Source organism: Nyctereutes procyonoides, unplaced genomic scaffold (genome assembly GCF_905146905.1).
Source record: "Nyctereutes procyonoides isolate TBG_1078 unplaced genomic scaffold, NYPRO_anot_genome, whole genome shotgun sequence".
NCBI classification, from domain to species: domain Eukaryota; kingdom Metazoa; phylum Chordata; class Mammalia; order Carnivora; family Canidae; genus Nyctereutes; species Nyctereutes procyonoides.
Window position 1 is genome coordinate 53126932 of NW_026575046.1, and position 21094 is coordinate 53148025.

The window sequence follows — 21094 nt, forward strand, 5'->3', positions numbered from 1 at the left end:
GAGAAAACAATGTGCCTACCCTGTGTGCAGGTGGTAACCAGAATGTTAGCAGGGTCACCTTACATGGTGTTCTCGTTTGTTTGTTTGTTTGTTCTTTACAATAGCCAAATAGTAATTGTATAACCAGTTAACATTAAGGCTGTTTTTATTTTAGATCAGAAGGAATAAAGGATGGGAGGATGGGAGGATGGGAGGGAGGGAGGGAGGGAGGGGGGTGCTAGCAACGTGAGCGTCTGGGGCTTTTTCCCAAAGCCTGGCCACACTGTTCTGCACCGTCTGATTATCTGAGCCGTCAACCCCTCCTTCCCAGCTGTGCTAGCTTGACTCTGGTTCCTGTAAGTCCCCAGGAAGCAGGACGAGCAACCCTTCTAGAACAAGAGGAAACCACCCACATGCGCAGAGCTGATAAACTCGCTCCCTTACTCTTCCTCCTTCCTGCCTACCGCTCAGGGGCCCAGAGGAGAGGCAAGGAGCTGTGAGTGACTGTGGAAGTCATCCCAGGCCTCTGGGCCCCCCTCCCCTCCCGCAGCCCCCCAGCAAACCCGTCTTCACCCCCCGAGCACCTCTGTAGGACAGGCTCTCAGCACCACTGTCTCCCCAGGAGCCCCCAGGGTACGCCGTCAGGCCAGGTGCAGGAGGCTCATGGGGCGAGCCCCATTCTGAAGGTCAAGAAGGGGCCTGAGAGACTCGGGGGGACTCAGGAGGGCTTTGGGGGCGACGTGGAACTTGACCCTGGACGTCGAAGGTGGGAGAAGATTGCACAGGCAGGTCTGGAATACGGGGACGTGTTAGGCCAAGGGAAGTCTTGCTCGGGAGAGTGGAGGGCATAGGACGAGTGAGAAGAAAACCAGGGGGCCTAGAGGGCGTGGTGGAGAGTTGGGGGGAGGGCCTCTTATGCCAGGGGCGAGGGGAGCAAGTAAGGCTTCATAAACAGGAGAGTCACGGGGTCAACTCTGACACAAGGAGGAGGGGAGTGGGAAGGGTAAGGCTGGAGGGGACCCTGAGATCATGCCCGGAGCCAAAGATCAAGAGTCAGAGGCTCGAGGAGCCCCAGGCACCCCAGGCCCTTGCCTTCTTGGAAAGGGCTTTCGCCTGATTAAGGCAGACCCACTCAGGGTGATCTCCCCCACTCAGTGATCTCAGCGTCAAGTGATTTAGGGCCCTGGCTCCCTACAGAAATCCCTTTAGCTGTGCCATATAGGGAAGCCAACCACGGGAATTGCGTGCACCACCGCGAGAGCCTAGGGCGCCTCAAGGGGTGATGTCATGAAGGGCAAGCCCACATGCGGTGCCGTCGGGGCCCCCTGGTGACCCGCCCTGGGCCGCAGTCCCCGCCGGGTGCTGGCTGCGGTCATGGGTAAGACAGGGCATGGGGCCCGAGCGGGCCAGCCGCGGAGCCACACAGGCGGCAGGTCGCTCCACCTGGCAAGACGCGTTTCACGAGCGGAAGGGGCGTCTCTTCCTGCAGAGCCAAGGCCGGGCGTCTGAGCCGAGGCCAGGCGTCCCCGTTAGTCGACTTCGCAAGTGTGACCCGAGGTGGCAGCGTTCTGTGCAGCCACCCAGGGCCCAGGACGAGCTGGCCTCCAGGGCAGCAGGCTCGTGGGGTGCCGGGGGCCCTGGGGAATGGGGCGTGACGTGGGCAGCGTGTCCCCCGGGGGGGCGGGGGCAGTAGCACTTGGGGTCCTGGGGGCCCTGACACTGCCCCAGCAGCCCCTGTGCCCTGCTCCCTGTCAGGCCCCCTCCCTGGGAGCCACTCCCAGGATCTTGCTTGGTCTCGGGTCCCAGGAGACCTCAAAAGAGGGAGGTCCAAGGGGTATGAAGGTGAGCGGCACTCAGGACCCCTGGTGCTCCTCCTCCTCCTCCCCTGTTACACATTCTAGATCCTTCTCTGCTCAGCTGGCACCTCTGCTGGGCTCCCCCGTGGAGACCACCGTGCCCATGTCACGCTGTGAGCCATGCCTGCCGTTGGAGCTGGGCGGGGAGCCCCGGGAGCTGGGCGCCCAGCACAGCCTCTGTGCCCTGAGACAGCACAGGACCGTCTGTGAAGGATGGTGCCTCCCATCCGTCCCCACGGGCCCCGAAGCACAGAAGCCGGGAGGGACTGGGAAGGGAAGGGAAGCCTGCTATGCAGCCCCGTGGAGGAGCCCTCCCTGCCCCGGGAAGGGGTTTGTGTCCTTGTCCACCTCTGTGCGGTCCTGTGGGGACCGGTCTGGGGAAGCATCGTCCTTCATGTTCACCTGGCTGATACTGACCTTTGCCCTTCCTTTTGGGGCACGATACTGATTTTGATTTTTTTAATCTGGCCAGAGCAGGAGTGAGGGCATGAGCTCAAGCCTCCACCTGCCGTCCCCACCACCGGGTCCTCTGCCCGCAGACTAAGAAACCAGTGTGGAGATTGTGGCAGCCCCCAGGGATGCTCAGCACAGCGGCGCCTCAAGGTTTGGGTGGGCGGCTGCTGCACGCAACCGTGGGCCCAGTGACTGGGCTGGGCCAGGCCCTGTCAGACTCATCGTTCACCGTGGCGATTCGTCACTGGTACGTCATTGAGCGCACGCCCTTCACATCCAAGAGCCAACTGGCGAGCATGTGAGCCCATCTAGCGGGGCCCTTGCCGGGTGTAAGTCCTATAGCACGGGACAGTGCTTCTGTACTGAGAGGCACTCCCCTATCCAACCCTACATCCCCCTCCTTGGTGCAGCGCCCTCCAGGACCCGGTCCCAAGCATGTTCTGCTGCTGCATGGTGACCCTGTCCTAAAACACTGCAGTCTGCAGTACCTTTCCCTGTTGGTGGTCACGGCCCTCCACTGGCTGAGCTTCGTGGTGACTTGACCCCAGTATTCACCCAGCAGCCAGGAAGGGACGTATGGGGAGGTTGCAAAAGGGGCACCTGTTATATCTGCATCTTCCTCAAGCAAGTGTGGGCCCAGAGCATGCAAGCAGGTGTAGAGTTTTAAGGGTTTCCAGTGCATCGACCAAGACGCCCCAGTCCCAGTCTCAGGGTCCCACTTCTTCCCAACCAGGACCCTGACTTTGGCATGACAGACTTGCTGGGATTGAAAATCCAACCATCACTTGAGTCTGCTACCTTCATGTTTAAGTCCTGAGCCAGATCCTCAACGGCACCAGCTGCAAGGGGTTCTTTACGTGCTGCCGGGAAGGCTCTCTGATTTGCACACTTTGGCTTAAACAAGCGATTGATCGCCCTGGACGGTCCGTGATCTATCGCCCCTGAATCCGCCTAACGCAGCAGGAGCCAACCATTTCCATTGTCTTTACGATGATAACTTTCCCTGAACCCTGAATATCTGAGCTATTGACCCTTAAGAGTTCAGCGCTCCGCGGGCCAATGGCCATCTGAACTCTAGCTACTCCTGTCGGGGGGAGTCCTCAGGCCACGGGGCAGTGGACGACTCAGCCCCGGAGGCCACTTTCGAGCCCGGGGCTTCACATCTCTCCTGCACGAGCCATCACAGGCCCCAGGTCTCAGGAAGCAGACCCCACGACGGCAATGTGTATGCAGACATTTACGGGAACGTGCTCGTGGAAACCGGGATTCATTGGACGGGGAAGATGAACGTGGTGCGGCTGTGATGGGGCCCCTGGAAGAGCCCACGGCAGGTCCTGGAGCCAAGGAGCCTTCAGAGCTATCCTGCTCTGGAGCTAGCTCAGGCCTTCAGTCCTCCAGGGCCCAGTGGCCGCATGGGGACCGTCCCGAGGGGGACAGCGTGGGTGAGGCGGCTCCTAGGGGCGTTCTCAGCCGTGAGTCTGCAGCAGGCCGCCGCCCTGGCAGCTGGGGAATGAGCGCTGGGTCATGCGGGGGTGCTGGGTGCTGGGGCACCGTGTGACTGCAGGGAAGCACTGCCAGAGGAGGCTGGCAGTTGTACTGGGAGAATGCGGGTCCTTCTGAATCTGGGGCACAAAAGAACCTGTGGGGACAGAGACTGGAGAGGTCCAGGGGGATGGAGCAGGGGCAGTCGGGCCGGGCCGCAGGCTAGGACGCCAGGACAGGATGGAAGGCTCTGTCCCTCCTGCACAGGCTCTAAGAAGACCAGTTTGGGGTTGTAAGCAACAGGCAGCCCAGAAGGGCTCCTAAGGTGCGAGTGTCTCCGGCTGGTGCCCTGCGGAGTCTCCTAACCGCCTAGCTCTGGCCAAGGCACCACGGCCCCCTCCCCTGGGCGGCCCCGCAGGCCAGCACTCCCCACAGGGCCGCATTCATGCGTCAGTTCTAAATAGTCCCACTGTTCAGCCCTGACGAGAAGGAGCACCAATTCCCATGTTTGCTCAGAGAGCACCATATTTCATCAGACCGGAGCCCAGGCCGGCTCAGATTACTGACCGAGACAATGTTCTGTAATCCTGGTTTATTCACATGTCACGGGTATTTTAGCAAAACAGAAATGAATGGCCCAAGCCACCCTAGGAAGTCACGGGAGGGTTGGGTTCCCGCCCAGGGAAGCCGAGCTTTCTCCTGCCACAGCTCTCGGAGGGGCTGACTTTGATGCTCCAAGCTTTCCCCGACTTTGAGAAAGAGAATATGGGCCGAGGAGGAGTCGCAAAGTGGGTAGTTATTTCCCTATAAAAGGTTAGCTCCGCGGATGGATTTTGCCAGAGCAAAAATAAAATCTGTCATTGATTATAAAGTCCTTTGTGCTTGTTATTTCACAGATTTATTACGCTCGGGCCCAGCGGCCTGGTGAGGCCCCGGGGATTCTTGTCTCGAGCGCCCCTGCAAACCCTTCAGCTGCTTTTTCACAGCTCATACCCCAAATGGGAACGGGGACCCGCTTGCAGCTCTTTTGTCCTTGAGGGCCAGGAGTTTTGGAAGTCTGGGTGAAGGGCTGCCCGTCATCCCCCCGGTCTGCAGACAGGGACCCAGGGACGCCACTGGTAGAGGTCTAGGACTTCTTAACTGTGGAAATATTCTCTATTCTCCTTCCTTTCCTTTTCTCCTTAGCTCTTGGCTCTGTGCACCGAGAAATGCATTTCCTCCGCAGAGCAAGGCGGGCCGGAACCTCCCACCCAAATCTCCCCGAGTCCGGGTCCACTTTAAATAGGCTGCGATCTCTTGGGAACACACAAGAAGCCAAAAGAGTAGTAAGGAGGATCAGGGCGACTTACTACCACCTCACGCTAAACCCGTACTAATGCCCTTCGGAGCATCGTTCTCCTGTCCCCATTTTAGAGTCGAAGAAACTGAGGCCCAGGGAGCTCAAGCAGCTCGATGAGGGCCGCACAGCTACGTAGTGGTGAAAACGGGCACACAGATCCAGTCCCAGGGGACTGCAAAGGGTCCCACCGACTCTCTCACTTCCAAGCACTGGACCGGAAGCAGGGCTTAGGGGTCAGCTTCTCGTGCAAACGCAGGGGCTGCTAGGGCTCCGAAGAGGTGACAGGGCCGGTGGCAGACCTAGTGCGCGCGACAGCGAACTCTCGCCCCAGGTCACTGGACGATACTGTGGAACAGTGGCTCGGAGCATTTTCACGGGGTGTTTATTTGGGGGGAGGTTTGGAGGAGACCCAACGAGTTTGCTTCCCGGCACCGTCCGAGTGTGGGTCTTCCTGCCTCCCGAGCTTCTGCACTTCTTCCTCGGGTTTTCCGAGCATGAGGATACCAGAGGGCACGGCAGGGAGACCCGGAGGACAAAGGGCCCCCAAACAACCTCTCACCTCCCTGGAGGGGGCTGTCTCATCCCAGCTGGCAAGCCCAAGACCCCAGTGCTCCTGATAAGAATAGTGTACGCGACTCCCAGGGCCCGGATCCTTCTAGGAGGAAACGGTCGGAAATCCCAGCTCTCAGGACTTGAATCCACAGTCCGCCATCCCAACTCTTACTCTGAGCTGCAGCCTGAGCTATTAAAAACAAAACATTCTCATTGGCAAGCTCCACAATTAGCCTCGTTTCCACGCTAGAAACACTGTTCTGCATGAGCTGAATTGCACAGCGATTGTTTCTTGTCTCGGTGATGCCATTTGCAGGCCGTGCTGGGAGCCAGCGAGGATGTGACCCAGTGGTAATCTGAATTGCTTCACCAAACACATTTTTATCCCATCATCTCGGCTACATGAAAGGGGGCCATAGTGCTCCAGTGTTCAAGACTTTACAGTCCCGCTGTTCAGCAATAAAATGAGGCAAGAAATATTAGCCGTCCCTGGCTGATGCCTTAATTCTTTCCCAACAATTCAGGGAATCTGTACCCTACAGGTTTTAGGGCTGGCTAAAGCCTGACCCTCAGGCTGGCTTGAATGGAGGGGGAATGAGTTAAGGAGAGCAAGAAGGCTTTAATGGACACAGATCCCGAATAGCCCAGCTTGTCCCGGCCTCCTGCAGACTAACCCTCCTTTTCACAGGCCTCGATTGTGTATGGCCCCAGCAGAGACAAAACTACCCATGAGCAGAGGTTACCCCCAGCCGGTACAGGTCAGAGGCATTCTGGGGGAGAAGGGGAGAGGAGAGGAGAGGGGAAGTGAGGGGCACATGGAGCAGGAGGGGCGGGGGTGGGGGAGGCAGCCGTAAAAGTCGGTGTGGATCACTTCTAAGGACAGATCCACGGAGTCTAAGACTGTGATGTGATCATCTCACCTCCAGGCAAGCAGTTTAGGAAGTTCTTCTGCAGAACAAACGGGAGCTAGTTGGATGCCACGTGAGACAATTATCAAAGTAAATAAAACGCTTCTCTGTAGTTCTCCAAAAGCTGCAGGCCTGAGGTTCAGGGGCTTTCCATAGGAGAGCCTCTAGTACCATAGTCGCTGTGAGGTTTAAGAAGAATTACAAATAGGCCGCGTTTGACAACACGGACAGAAGATTTTTCCAGCAATTTTTCAATTATGTCATTGTGAGCCCTCCAAGAAAAGTAACGATTCTGGCTCACGGGGCCCAACGTTCCCAAATAGAGGGAACAGGGTGTTCACAAGTTTGCAAACAGTCCTTTGAAATACACCCTAGGCAGCATCCTAGATAGTTCTGGGAAAACATGGGCTTGAAGAGGTCCTCTCCTTCCCTCACAAGGATTTGTAAATATTTGGTGTGGGCCTTGGACCCTTTCCTCAGGCTGACGAAGCCCGGGGACCCCTTTTCAAAGGTTTTTTTTTTTTGTTTGTTTTTCTTTTTTTAATACACAATGGTACCAAGAAAGGCAGTTACATTAAAGCACAGCTCTCCGAATACGGTGAGAAGTGACCTGGCCGTGTAGCCGCGGACCTGCCTTTTGATTAATTCGCGGTGCAGATACCACCTTGGTACGTCGCCTGCACAGCTCATGCTAGGAAATGCTAAGTGTCGCTCACAGGTTGTTGAGAATGAAATTGTAAGTCTGCCCCAAGCACGCTGGGCGACCCCCACCCCCCCACCCCACACTGCGGACAGGACAGTGCCCTAGAGGCAAGCCCTGGGCCCTTGCTGTGAGGCCTCGGGAGGGCCCGCGGTCTCCTCTATCCTGATGCCATGGAAACCCTCGGCAAAGCCGCTGAGACCGCGGTTCTCCAGGGCCAGCGGCTGCTGGTCCCAGGGCCCCCCGAGCGCTGGAGGCGTCCTGGCCAAGTGCGGGGCCGGTTAAGGCGCTAATTCCGAGTCTTAATGCTGGTCCTGCTCAGCGGCCTGGGGTGGCGGGCTCAGGGTTGGCGGTTCCCCTTGCAGGGGCCTGGGCGCATCCCCTTCGGGTCCTCACGGGGAGCGGGCGCCCTGCGGCTCCGAGGGCCCCCAGCACCCCCCCACCCCCCGGGTCACCCGCCCCGCGCTCCGGGGGCACAGCCGGGCCCAGGCCGCCGCCGCCCGCCCCGCCCCGGCCCCGCCGCCCCCGCCGCCCCCGCCCCGCCCCCGAACCGCCGAGCCCGCCGCGGACGCCAACTTTGGCGGCGGAGTCCGCTGGGGCGTCGGCGCGGGCTCGGCTCGGCTCCGCGGGGCTCGGAGGCGCGCGCCCTGGGCTCCCTGCACCCGCTCCAGGCCCTGGGCTCCCGGCTCCGCGCACCCGCCCCCCGGGCTCCCTGCTCTGCGCCCTGAGCTCCCCACTCCGCGCCCCGGGCTCCCCGCTCCAGGACCTGGGCTCCCCGCTCCGCGCCCTGGGCTCCCTGCACCCGCTCCGCGCACCGGGCTCCCTGCACCCGCTCCAGGCCCTGGGCTCCCCGCTCCGCGCCCTGAGCTCCCGGCTCCGCGCCCCGGGCTCCCTGCACCCGCTCCAGGCCCTGAGCTCCCGGCTCCGCGCACCCGCCCCCCGGGCTCCCCGCTCCGCGCCCTGCTCTCCCTGCACCCGCGATCCGCTCCCCGTACCGGCTCCAGGCCCTGGGCTCCCCGCTCTGCGCCCTGAACTCCCCGCACCCGCCCCCCGGGCTCCCCGCGCCCTCCCCGCTCCCCGCACCACCCCCTTGCATCCGCGCCCTGCACCCGCGCTCTGCTCCCCGCGCTCTGCTCCCCGATCCCTGCACCCGCGCCCGCCCCCTGAGCTCCTTGCACCGGCTCCCCTCTCCCTAAACCCGCGCCCGCCCCCTGAGCTCCCTGCACCCGCTCCCCGAGCTCCGCTCCCCGCGCCCCTCCCGCCGCCGACCATGGGCCGCGGACCCCCGCGGACGAGCCCGACCCCGGGGCGCACACGGCCGCCCCCGCCCCCGCGGCCGCTGCTCCCGCTGCTCCTGCTGCTGCTGCTGCTGCTCCGCGGCGCGGGCGGGGACCCCCCGGAGCCCGCGCCGCCCGCCCCCGCCGCCCGCCCTGCGGCCCCCAGGAACCCCCGCGGCGCCCTCGGGGACACGGCCTCGGCTCTGGGCCTGGGCGCCCGGGACGCGGCGGCCGCTCACATGCTCCGGCTCTACGACAAGTACGGCCGCAGGGGCGCGAGGCCCGGAGGGGGCAACACGGTCCGCAGCTTCAGGGCCCGGTTGGGTGAGTACACGCCCCCCCCACCCACTCACTCCTTCACTCATTCATTCGTTCCTCCACTGTGCGGAGGCCCCAGCGCCCCCGAGGGGTGAGGAGCTCCTGCCCCAGGGGCGGCCAAGGGGAGGCGGGGAGGCTGCTGCACACAGACCTAGGGGGAGGCCCCGGCCCGGCCGGGGAAGCTCAGGACCCTAACCACGGGTCCTTGGGCTGTTAGGCTGGAGCAGGAGCTCAGGTGGGCGCCCTCAGGTGGGCCTGTCAGGGGCCGCGACCTCTGGCCGGGCCCCCAGTGGGCTCCGAGGCTGGACAGTGAACCCAGGAGGGCCTGGGGTGCCTGGTCTTGGGCACACGCAGCTGAGGCCGGAAAGGCACTAACATGAAACATTCAGTCCGCGGGGGTTTGGGGAAGGGTCCAGAAGCTTGGGCGGGGGAGAGATGGGCATCCTACTTCACTCCCACCCTCGCTCCACCCGGACAGACCCTTCCCCCTGTCGTCACACCTTGGATGATGCTGGACAGAGGTCAGGGACAGAGCACCCAGCTGTAGCCTCAGCTGTCTGCCAGCCCAGGCCCTGGGCAAGCAGCGAAGACCGGCAGCCTGGTGGCAAGGGTGGCGGGAAAACCCTGTTGCCATGGAGACCGCTCAGTCACAGGACGCCATCCCAGAAAGTGTGGGGAGGGGTCCACAGCAGCGCTTGTGGGGGAGAAGGCCGTCCAGCGGGAGAAACACTGTCGGTCTCCAGGGACGGACCCCCCTGCGGTGGACAGAAGCAGGCCTGACAGACAGGCTGGGTCAGGTCGGCCACCCGCGGATGGCCGGTGAGCCAGGTTATACCTGCCGCCTCAAAGCCAGACCCGGAAGCTGGCCTGTGTGATTGTCCTGGGAACACCTGCCCCAGGGGGCCTGTCCCTCCTCCACCAAGCAGACCACTCGGTACCATTCCCGGGCTCCACGCCAACTGGACCTAAGTCCATCCTCCCTGGTGCTTTTTATTCATCACACGGGGTCCACTTCTGGAGCAGCATTATTAAATTAAGCCACTCAGGAATCATCCAGCATGATCAGGACCTTGGGCAAGTCACTAAAGCCCCGTGGACTTGACTGCACTCATCGACAGGTGGGCAGGTGTGCGGCGCCTTTCCCCGCAGGGTTGCCCAGAGCCCAGCACTAACCAGATGAGGTGTTGGTGCGGGTTATTCCCATGGAAATGCAAGGCACTTTTTTTAAAAAAATTTATTTGTTTATGATAGTCACAGAGAGAGAGAGAGGCAGAGACATAGGCAGAGGGAGAAGCAGGCTCCATGCACCTGGAGCCAGATGTGGGATTCGATCCCGGGTCTCCAGGATCACGCCCTGGGCCAAAGACAGGAGCCAAACCACTGCGCCACCCAGGGATCCCAAATGCAAGGCATTTAAGGCCATATAGGTGTGCCCTGGACCTTGCCATTAACCCGGTCCCCAGAGCCTTGTCGCTGAGGAGAGCAGGGCCGGCAGGGTCAGTGCTGCTGCGCACCCACTGCCGGCAGCCCCGGCACGGACGCGCTCCATCCTATCTTCCCATCTGCGCAAAGCAGGGCAACGCAAGTACCAGTGACTCGTAGGATGTTACCCTGGAAAGGACGGAGGACGGCACCTCCCATCCAGCCCTCCCACTTGACAGAGATGAAAACGAAGGCTGGGGGGGGGCTTTCACTGACACCCCGCATCTGCCCAGCCAGCGCCACTCCCCCGCCAGCATCCTCTCCCCACCTCCCTCGGAGCTAAGCCCAGGACTTAGGACACAGACGGTAGAGCAGACGATTCTCTGCGAGATCCGGATGATCCGGGGAGTCTGGACTGTCGGATGATCCAGCACATTCTTTGGAACCACTTGACCAGGCGTGGGTCCAGGCTCCGGGTCCCCGGACAGGAGCTTCTGAGCACAAGGCGGACAGGTGAACGCTCCGTGGGAGGACGTGGCTTTGCGCCTGGCTTAGCGTAGGCCGGGCCGTCTGGTTTCCCACCCCTCACCTGTGGACAAGGCTCCGATGTGGGGGCCTTTGCTCCGGGCCGGGGCCCCAGGCCTTCCCCTGGCACGACAGTGGTCTGTGCAGCCTCAGTGGCTGGGCCCTGGGGCCATTGGAGCCGCGTTCCTTGCGGCCCCCAGGCAGCCTAGCTCAGCGCGGGCTGGGCTGCTGAGGTCCCAGTGCTGAGTGTGACCAGGGGCTAAACCTGTCCGTGACTCACCTGCTGTTGCTTGTTTGTTTTCACGTCTGGAAGGCAGCTAGTAATGCTCCCTTCCTTGTGGGGCTTTGGGATGAACTGAGACATGCCGGGTGCTTAGGACAGTGCCTGGCCCAGGTGTCGGTGATTTATTAGATGCTGTTGCTCTTGCTTTAGCCACTCTGTCCCCGCCCCCTCGAGGTGTCACGTTCCCTATTACACCTAGACGGAGCAGCGGAGCGAGCTTCTGAGCCTGACCCTGGGGCTTAAGGTGAGACCTGCTCCGCGTCCCAAACAACTTGTATTTAAATCTAAGCTCCCCCACCGACCTGGGTGAAGTTGGGCAAGCGGCTGAATGTCTCCGAGCTTCTGTCTTCAGGTCTCCATGACCACGACAGTACGCACCTGTCTGCCAGCAGTGCCAGAGGTCATGGGCATTTGGTTCCCGAGGATTTCCTGAGCCCCTCATTAGGTGGCAGGTGCCGTGAGCCCAGAGGACACAAAGACGCGTGGACTCTTGGCCCTGCCCAGAAAAGTGCACGAGCTGGGGGAGAAGAAAGCGCATGCGCGTGGGTGGAGGCTGGTGACACCACAGGGCTACTACATTCTGAGCGCATGTTGGGTGCCAGGTACCATGCGAGCCCCACAGAGATGATCACACAACTGTAGGAGGTGCCTACAAACACCCTGCCCCGTTTACAGATGTGGAAACTGAGGCACAGTGAGGCTCCCATCTGCCTCTGGCTCCACAGCTGGCAAGCGATGCAGGCCGGGTCTCCCCCAGGGCCCGCAATGAGCACCTCATACCCATGCCCTCGGCTCCTTCCCTGCAGCACCCCCAGGGCCCACGGCTCCCTTCCTCCAGCCTACCTTGGTGCTGGAATCTTCTGCCCCACGTTCTCACTTTGGCCACCCTGATGGCTAATTCTAGGGCCGTGGTGAAGGGACAAGTCTCCCTTTGGCTTGAGTCCAGTTCCCCCAGGCCAGCAGGGTGCCCAGGGGACCTCTCCCCGCCCCCCCCCCGCAGCCCCCCACCACTTTCGGGAAGGAGGCTGAGTGCCCACAAAGTGGACCCAGTTCGGATTCTCAGATTTCTAGAACTCCCAGGAGAGAAGAGCTCATCTAGATAAAGTTAGTCTTTTCTTCCTCGGAGTTAGAACCCCAAAACGCCCACATGATGACTTCACAGAGCGTGGCCTCTGTTACGTCTGCTATCCCGTAGGAGGCAGGGGCCTTCCAGCAGGGCACACGGGGGCACAGCCATGGGGTCAGACAGACGGGTGCATGCCCAGGCCCTGCCCTGGGCCAGCTGGTTGCTTGAGGCAAGTCCGAACCCCCTTGTGAAGCTCCATCTCGCTCCAGAAACGAATGGCCTCTGCGGTCCTCTCTGTGGAATTGGGCATGCGTGGAGCTTGAGTGGGGGGCGGGGCTCCTCCTCCGTGCCTGGCATGCTGCGTGTCCTGTACCGAGTCCTGCAGTCAGGTGACGCAAGACCCCACTGTGCACCTGAGGCCGCCGAGCATGGTCGGGCTGCAGCCTGGGGTCTGGCTCCCCAGGGCCTGGGCAGCCTGGAGGACAGGGGGGGCTGTGCTGTTGGCGGGTTTGTGCCCCAGACCTACACAGACATGCCTGATGGGCAGAACTGTCTGCGACGCTGCTTAAAACCCAAATCCCTCGGCCCCCCTGTGCCAGACCCTCGAGTGAGCATCTCCAGGGGAGGGCGGCAGAGGTACAGAACCTGAGCCCCAGGCACCAAGGCCCGCGGAGTCTGTGGAGCCACGTGCACATGTCCCTCCGGCCTGCGCTGCCCCACAGGTGGAGCGTGTAGCATGTACGCGGGTTACGCCTTCCTCCCAAGGGAAGGAAATGACCCTAAACTTAGTATTTCGGTTGAAAAACAACAACAACAAAAGACAACCAAGTCCCAGCCGGTTCCGTGGGTGCAGGTGTCAGGGAGGCTGAGACCCCGTGGGCCCAGGGTCCTGCCCGTGCACGGTCCCCCCCGCAGCTTGGGCAGCCCGCGCCCATCATTCCCTGGGCTCCTGGCAGCCTGCGCCACCCCACGGATGCCTCCTCCAGCGCGAGCCCCCGAGGACTCGGCTGCCTGGCTCGGGCTGCCTCCCGGGCCATGGATGAGGGATGAGGACGTCTGCTCGTGGCCCCGGGGAGCACCTGGCAGAGGCCGGCAGGAGGACGGCCTGGGGGGAGGCCCGAGTGCTCCTGAGCCAGGCACCTGGTGTTAGATGGCTCCCAGCCTCACCCCAATCCCGACTCACCCCCGATCCCAGCTCACCCCTGATCCCAGCCTTACCCCTGATTCCGGCCTCCCTGATCCCGACCTTACCCTGATCCTGGGCTTTACCCCGATCCCACCTTACCCCAATCCCGGCCTTACTCTGATCCTGGCCTCTGGAGAGCCAGCGGGTCCTTGCAGACCTGTCGAGTGGCCCCATGGAACCCGGATGGCACTCTCTCTTTGTGAAATGAGCTTTCCCAGCCCTTGGGCAAAACCAGAAGCAGATGCCCAGACAGCTGTGCCCTCCGGTCCAGGTTCCCCCCGGAAGGACTAGGAGTGCAGGAAGCCAGGGGTGCCCCACGCCATTCACCACATTTGGAAGAATGAGCCTGTTTGACGTGGGTGGGAGGGAGGGCTGGGCACAAGCAGGAGGCCCGCCCAGGGCTTGCCCCCGAATCCAAGCATCCCGAATCCCAAAACCTGATTCCACCTTCTCTCCTGAGTGGAGGTGTCGTGAGGCTGGCACCTGTCCCTGAGCAGCAGGGAGGGAGGGCCTGGGCCGCGGCTCCTACCTCTTCCTTCCTGCAATGGGATGCAGGATCCCCACCTCCCTGCCCTCCCGACCCACCTCAGTTCCTCACCTGCTCCTTGGGGATAAGTCAGGGCACCCCCTCGGCCTCCGGGGAGGATCACAGGAGGAGAGGCGAGCCTGGCGGGCCTCCTGGAGGCCTCCCGCTGGGCCCCCCCTCTGTCCCGACCCAGGGTCCTAACCCACTGTGTTCCTCCCGCCCTCACAGACACGGTGGACCAGAGGCCTGCGTTCGTCTTCAACCTGACTTCCCTGCAGGACTCGGAGGTGATCCTCTCCGCCACCTTCCACTTGTACATGGAGCCCCACTGGCCCCGGGCGCGCGAGGAGACCTGCAGGCAGCGGGCGAGGAGCACATCCTGCCGCCTCCCGCCGCCCGGGCCGCCCGCCCGCCGCCACCTGCTCTTCCGCAGCGTCGCGCAGAACACGGCCGCGCAGGGGCTGCTTCGCGGGGCCCTGGCCCTGGCGCCCCCGCCGCGTGGCCTGTGGCAGGCCAGGGACATCTCGCCCATCGTGAGGGCCGCGCGGCAGGCTGGCGAGCTGCTCCTGTGGGCGCAGCTGGACCCCGTGGGGGGCGCCCCGGGGGCGGCAGGGCCGAGCGCACCCTTGCCCTACCTGCTGGTTTACGCCGACGACCTGGCCATCGCCGAGCCCAACAGCGTGGCAGGGACGCTGCAGAGGTATGACCCCCTCCCGGCGGCCGACCCAGAGCCCCGCACTGCCCACAACGGCTCCACTGACCCACGCGTGCGCCGGGCCTCGCAGGCCCCGGGGCCGCTGCAGGACAACGAGCTACCAGGGTTGCACGAGAGGCCAGGGCATGTGCCCCCCGCGCGGCAGCCCCCGCGGCCCCGGCACGAGCTGTGGCGTGGCCCCCTCGGGGCGCTCAAGCCGCGGCCCGGGCGCCGGGAGCGCAGGAGGAAGGGCCCCGACGCGCCGGCCGCCTCACGGGTGCTGGACTTCGACGAGCAGACCATGCGGAAAGCCCGGCGGAGGCAGTGGGCCGAGCCCAGGGTCTGCTCCCGCAGGTACCTCAGGGTGGACTTCGCTGACATCGGCTGGAACGAATGGATCGTCTTGCCCAAGTCCTTCGATGCCTACTACTGCGCAGGGGAGTGCGAGTTCCCCATGCCCAAGGTAGGCGCCTCCCGAGGGCCCTGCTCTGTGACCTCCTGCCCGCTGGGCCCTGGGGCTGAGGACGCCTGCCGTCCTCCAGGTGGGGGGCAGGTGCACGTGTAGGGGGCAGCCCCTGCCGACCCCTCCAGGTAGGGGACAGGTGCACGTGTGGGGGGCAGCCCCTGCCATCACCTCCAGGTGGGGGGCAGCCCCTGCCATCACCTCCAGGTGGGGGCAGGTGCACGCTGGGCAGCCCTGCCATCCCCTCCAGGTGGGGGACAGGTGCATGTGTGTGGGGCAGCCCCTGCCATTGCCTCCAGGTGGGGGGCAGGTGCACATGTAGGCGGCAGCTGTTGCAGGTACAACCCGCGGGCAGACGTGGCTTCACTGTGCTTCTGAAAGGGCCGACCTAGTTGAGTTTTCAGTTTTATTTACTTTTTTAAGATTTTATTTATTCACGAGAGACACAGAGAGAGAGGGAGAGACACAGGCGGAGGGAGGAGAAGCAGGCTCCCTGTGAGGAGCCCGATGTGGGACTCTATCCTGGGACCCCGGGATCATGGTCTGAGCTGAAGGCAGATGCTCCACCGCTGGCCCCACAGGTGCCCTGAGTTCGAACTTTAAATCAGAACGTGTCTTCTCGGGGAAGATCCACCCTTGGGTGTGTGCTGCATACACGCTGCCCCACCCCCCGAGGCAGCGCAGGCCTCTGAACCCCCCTCCTCACTAAGGTCTCCTTCCCTTCCTGGCCTGGCCCTCAGGGCACTGGGGGCTGTGAGCAGCACAGACCTGGCCTCGGGGGCTTCCTGTGGGCCCCTTGCCCCCCACCACCCCCTGCTTGGCACTCAGGGCAGGGCCTCCAGCGCTCACAGAGCCTGAGTGTGCACGGTCCCCGCAGGTGGCAGTGTTGTCCCCTCGTGGCCCTAGGTTGGCAGGTCCCCCCCCCCAGGCTGGGTCAAGGCTCCATCCACCCATCTCTGGGCTGCAGGTGGGCGGGCTGGCCGCCAGCTGGGGTCGGCCCTCCCCACAGAGTGCTCACTTTCCTGGGGGCGCTTAGCTCCTCTGTCAGTTCCAGGTCATTCCTTCCCCTTTGAGAAAGGAAATCTGTACATAAATCCAATTTGAATGTAAATAAATCAGTCGTCTGGGATTTCCCAGCGGGGCAGGAAGCTGTTTGGGACTTAAAGGGCTCTTCCTGCACATGCAGAGAGGGAGTGGGCCGCTGCGGGCAGCCGGGGTGAGCCAGCGCCCACCTTACCGTCTGCTGAGCCCCACGCCTTCCCCGAGGCCTGCACCACGAACCAGCCCCTGCCCCAGGCCCCTGCCATGCCCCCACCCGCCCCGCGGGGGCCTCCAGCACACCGTGTGGAAGTGGGCACCCCCGGGCCCTGTCCCGCTCCCTATGCCAGAGAAGGGCCTTCTCCGTGCTTGAGGCTGGACCCAGCTCCTGGGTGCACACGGTGCCTGGGGAGGCAAGGAAGGCTGCACAGCCTGTGACTTTGGCTGCTCCCTAACTCGGGGTCTTGGTCCAGCTCCTCAGACATTTGAAGCTTCTGCTTCTTCACCCGTACAATTAAGGTAATCCCACCCCCACGCCTGGTAGACGGGGTGGGGAGGCGAGGCAGGCCCTCGGGAACGTCCATTCGGCCCCCACTGTGCGGGGCTCACACCTTTGGGCCTTCCCCAGGGCTGAGGACACACTCACGCAGGAGGCGCAGGAGGCGGCTGTGAAAATTGGGCGGCCGTGGCCCCAGCAGAGCCGCAGACCTGCCTCACCCTCTGGGGATGAGCAAGGCGCAGGTGCCCCCAAGTGGCCAGTGCCATGTAGGGCCGCAACTTCCCTCCCGAGGCCCAGGGGCAGGACCGCGGCACGCAACCCTGCGCTCAGAGGCCCCGGTGCCCGCCCTGAACTCTCACCTTCCGGGTCAGCACCTGTCCTGAGGCCCTGTCAAGCCCACGCAGGTGGCCCATGGCTGGGTGAGGGCAGAGCGCCGGGTAACCGTGCTCCTCCCGTCTGCAGGTCGTCCGCCCGTCCAACCACGCCACCATCCAGAGCATTGTCAGGGCCGTGGGCATCGTCCCCGGCATCCCAGAGCCGTGCTGCGTCCCTGACAAGATGAACTCTCTCGGGGTCCTCTTCCTGGATGAGAACCGTGACGTGGTTCTGAAGGTGTACCCCAACATGTCCGTGGAGACCTGCGCCTGCCGGTAGGACCAGCCGCTCCGGGGTGGAAGGAAACCTCCGCCCACCCCGCACCCGGCAGGCAGCACCATGGCCTCTGGGGTGAGGGCCTCAGGAGGGGGCAGCTGCATATGCGGGGCGCAGCTCACCGGCACCCCCGCCGGTCCCACAAGGTCTGTCCCCCACGGTGCATTCTGGGGGGACAGTTGCTGATGACTCAGCCCCTGCTCGCCACTCGGAATCCCCCGAAGGAACCCAGGGGTCAGCCCCACCTGGGGGCCGCCCGCCGTCCACGCTTCCGCTCGCAGGACCCCAGAGCCCAATGTGGCCACTGTGTTGGCTTCCATGAGCATCGTCTCGTGACTGGGGAGGAAGGTTCCAGACCTGCAGGCTCCTACTCTCTCCGCAGGAAAGAACCCCCGTGTAAAGCATCAGTGGAGAACACCCGGGGCCACATGAGGGATGGGGGACCCTGGCACCCAAGCGCAGCGCGAACTTCCAAACAGCGGCAAGAGCTTTCATACGCACGGTGCACGTGTGACCGGTTCTGGTTGCTTTCTCTTAATATATATTTTATTTCAAAGCAAAGGGGAGGGCGTGGACACCGTTCCTCACAGAGGTCATCAGGCTAGTTAGGGGTGCATTGTTCAAACATGTTTATTGAAATAACACAGGCAGTGATACGTTGGAATACTAAAAAGTAACCGAGATTTTTATATTTTTGTAAATTATACTTTCCATACTGTAGATTGTGTATGTTGTGTGTTTTTATCGAAAGCTAATAAATTAAAGGTACAGCGGTACCTGAGAAACTGAATGTCAGCCATCCCCAAATATGCACAGATCCCGACAAACATGACCTGGTGGCCGCGAGGGCACTGCACGCTTGGGGAGCGGAGCCCCCCGGCCTGTCCGTCCTCGGTTCCGGAAACCAGCTACTCCTAAGGCTTCCCGCTTCCTGCATGCCCGCTCCACCCCATGGCTGCTGCTGCACAGGTGCACAGGTGCCACCCCACAGGTGCCGCCCACGGGTGCACAGGTGCCGCCCATGGGTGCCGCCGGGGCTCCTCGGGCAGGACAGGCCCCCGGGCAGGCTCAGTCATCCCGCGGAGCTTCCTCACACCCTCAGCTTTGGAGGGCCGTGAGCGACCGCGGTGCCGGACACGTGGGGGATTGGCTGTGGCGCTCGGGGACAGGCCTCTTCCCGTCCTGCTTGGAGCGAGGGCCTGAGTGAGACGCAGACGGGGTGTCCCCTGAGGCGCGGCTCCCGCTCCCCACTGGCCACCCCTCCCCAGAGGAGCCTCCCGGATGCAGGTCCCTTACCCCCAGCTGATGGTCCTGGATGGTCCTGGACGGGAGACGCCGGGCCGCTCGGGCAGGCATCCAAGTCCTCGGCTGGGCCCTGAGAGCTGCGGCCGCCGTCCTCCCCTGGAGGAGGCCGAGGAGCCAGAGCCACCTCCGAGGGGAGGCCCCTTGTCCGTGCGCCAGGCCCCACGGCCGTGCTTGGTTGGCTCCTGAGATGGCGAGCGGGGCCGGGGCACGGCAGGCGCTCCCAGCAGACACGGCAAGACCGGCAGCAGCGGTGGGGGCCACGACGCCAGGCCCCGGCTGTGGGGGGGCCCGGAGTCTAGTGAGGCCTCAGGGTCAGCCCAGCCCAGCAGCTCCTCGCCAGGCTGCTCCAGGTGGGCAGACGGAGGGGCCCGATCTCCTGTAGGCCGCCTGCTTGCTGCAGGGGGGGCGGTCTGTGTCTCCCCCCCACGGTCCGCGGGCCTGGGTGCATGGGCCGGCGGCAAGCGGGTGGCAAGGCTGGGCCCAGGCACTGGGTGTCTGCCTGCAGGGCCTGCAGCCTCCGCCACTGTGTGCAGCTGGCCTCCCCCCACCTGCACCGGAGCCCGCCGGCCGCGTCATGCCCTCCACGTGCCGGGACGCGACACAAGTTAACAGCAAAATGAGCAAAACCAGGGCGACTCGATAAGGTTCCCAGTTCCCTTCCTCTCAGTGCACATTCTTCCTTTAACCTTGTCCCCCTCGGTTTTTTCTCATCTGCGGCTCCCTTTCCATTTCTTGATGAAATCAGGTGTCCTGTGCAGGTTCCATCTCATTCCTTCCCCAATGTGCGATTTCTGGAAGATCGGGGTCATCACACAAGCCTGTGGCTTCGGAGGGGCTCCACTGCTGGTTGACACGGATGGGGGCAGCCTGGGAGCCCACCCACGTCCAGCCATGCTGGGTCTATGCCCATGCCGGTGATGATCATGGAGTGTGCAGCAAGAGCTGGTGTCAATGACACTCACTTTTATGAAGTGTCGTGCAGTTTAGACACAGCATATTTTTTTAAATTATTTCATTTATTTATTCATGAGAGACACAGAGAGAGAGGCAGAGACACAGGCAGAGGCAGAGACACAGGCAGAGGGAGAAGCAGGCTCTATGCAGGGAGCCCGACGCGGGACTCGATCCCGGGACCCCGGGGTCACGCTCTGGGCCGAAGGCAGCCGCTCAACTACTGAGCCCCCCAGGTGTCCCACCAAGTGACCATTTCAACAGATGCAGTAAAAACATTGATAAAACACAACATCCAGTCATGGTGAAAACCCTCAACAGGTTAAGTTTAGAGGGAATGTACCTCACATTAAAAACCTTAGATGAGAAACCCAGAATATCATCCTCAACCCTAAAGTCTCCATCAAAAACTGATAAATTCAGTAAAGGATACAAAGTGAAAACTTGCAGAAATCTCTTGCATTTCTATGCACCAGTAACGAGGCAGCAGGAAGAGAAACTGAGGACTCAGTCCCATCCCATGTGTATTAGCACCAAGAACACTAAGATATGTAGGATTAAGCCCAACCAAAGACCCCGGGGCGAAGGCAGACGCTCCATCGCAGAGCCCCGGATGCCCCTAGATACGGCGTCTTTATTAGCCTCACAGCCACCTTGCAACTTAGCTGTGCAATTGCTGCTACAGAAGAGCAGGCTCGGGATGGGCAGCACGGCCACGGCGCCTCACCAGGGCCACGGGCAACGTCAGCTTTGACGCCCGCGGCCGCCTGACTCCAGGGCCATGTGGCTGGTGCTGCCCCCCAGCCTCCTGCTCAGTGACCCCCACCACCAGCCTATTAGGATTTTCCCAGTGGCACTGGATGGCCTGGGAGTGAAGCAAGGTTTGGAAAGAAACGTTTGTATGAAACAATTTTTGTTTCCTCTTAAAAGCCAAACACCAGCGTCACATCGGCCCAAACACAAAAGGCTCAAGCATGCAGCCTAGATGCGCGTGGGTCCCTGCGGTCACCAGGCTTCATCTGTGTCAGAGGGAGCAGGGTGGTGGCCTGCCTCTGAGCCCTATTCCTGGACGTTCATATCCTCTGAAAGGGCAGGGCCTCAAAGATAACTCATGTGACAAATATGGATAGTTCCAGAGAGCTAGAAACTTGGGGAAACTTCTGAAATGGCCTTTATCCTACAAGTGGGGAGACGGACTCCAGGTGCCCCCAAGGGTCCGGCCTGAGGCACTGCAACAGGTGCCTCATAGGTCTAAGTTGCTCATAAAATGCCACACGAGCTGTAGCCTGTACCCAATGCCTCTTCGGTGGCCAGGTGGATGCAGGGCCGGGCTGCACGAGCCGACAGAAGCCTGGAGTGGGAGTGGGAGTGGGAGAGCGTGAGGAGGGGCTCTGGAGGAGAGGGACGGAGCCGACGCCCCCAGGGTGGGAGAGCAGGCTCGGCCGGCGGCGTGAAGGTGGTGCAGGTTCTTGCCCGTGCAAAGTGCACAAGGGGCTGCACTCTTGCACTCTGGTGGGAAGGGCAGCCGGGCAGGGCCGGCCCTTCAAGGAGGTTTCCTTTAGCAAAAGCCGGAAACCTGAAATGATTTTCAGGTTTCAGGTCGACTGATGCCCCTGAGACT

The 21094-nt window shown here is 62.3% G+C and overlaps 1 protein-coding gene across 1 annotated transcript; it reads left to right on the forward strand.

The window, feature by feature from the left end:
* The first annotated feature begins 7442 nt into the window (after positions 1-7442).
* GDF10 (growth differentiation factor 10) lies at positions 7443-17976 on the forward strand. The gene is made up of 5 exons (XM_055324852.1): positions 7443-7538; positions 8033-8260; positions 8672-8870; positions 14101-15029; positions 17029-17976. Exons 1-5 carry the CDS (start codon positions 7443-7445, stop codon positions 17218-17220), a joined length of 1644 nt encoding a protein of 547 aa, XP_055180827.1. The 3' UTR covers positions 17221-17976.
* The last annotated feature ends 3118 nt before the right edge of the window (positions 17977-21094 follow it).

Excerpts from the sequence above, each read along its gene's own strand:
- GDF10 (XM_055324852.1), top strand. The coding sequence starts at position 7,443 with ATGGAAACCCTCGGCAAAGCCGCTGAGACCGCGGTTCTCCAGGGCCAG. Across the intron at positions 8,871-14,100 it reads CAGCTTCAGGGCCCGGTTGG|ACACGGTGGACCAGAGGCCT; the intron begins GTGAGTACACGC and ends CCGCCCTCACAG. Across the intron at positions 15,030-17,028 it reads GCGAGTTCCCCATGCCCAAG|GTCGTCCGCCCGTCCAACCA; the intron begins GTAGGCGCCTCC and ends TCCCGTCTGCAG.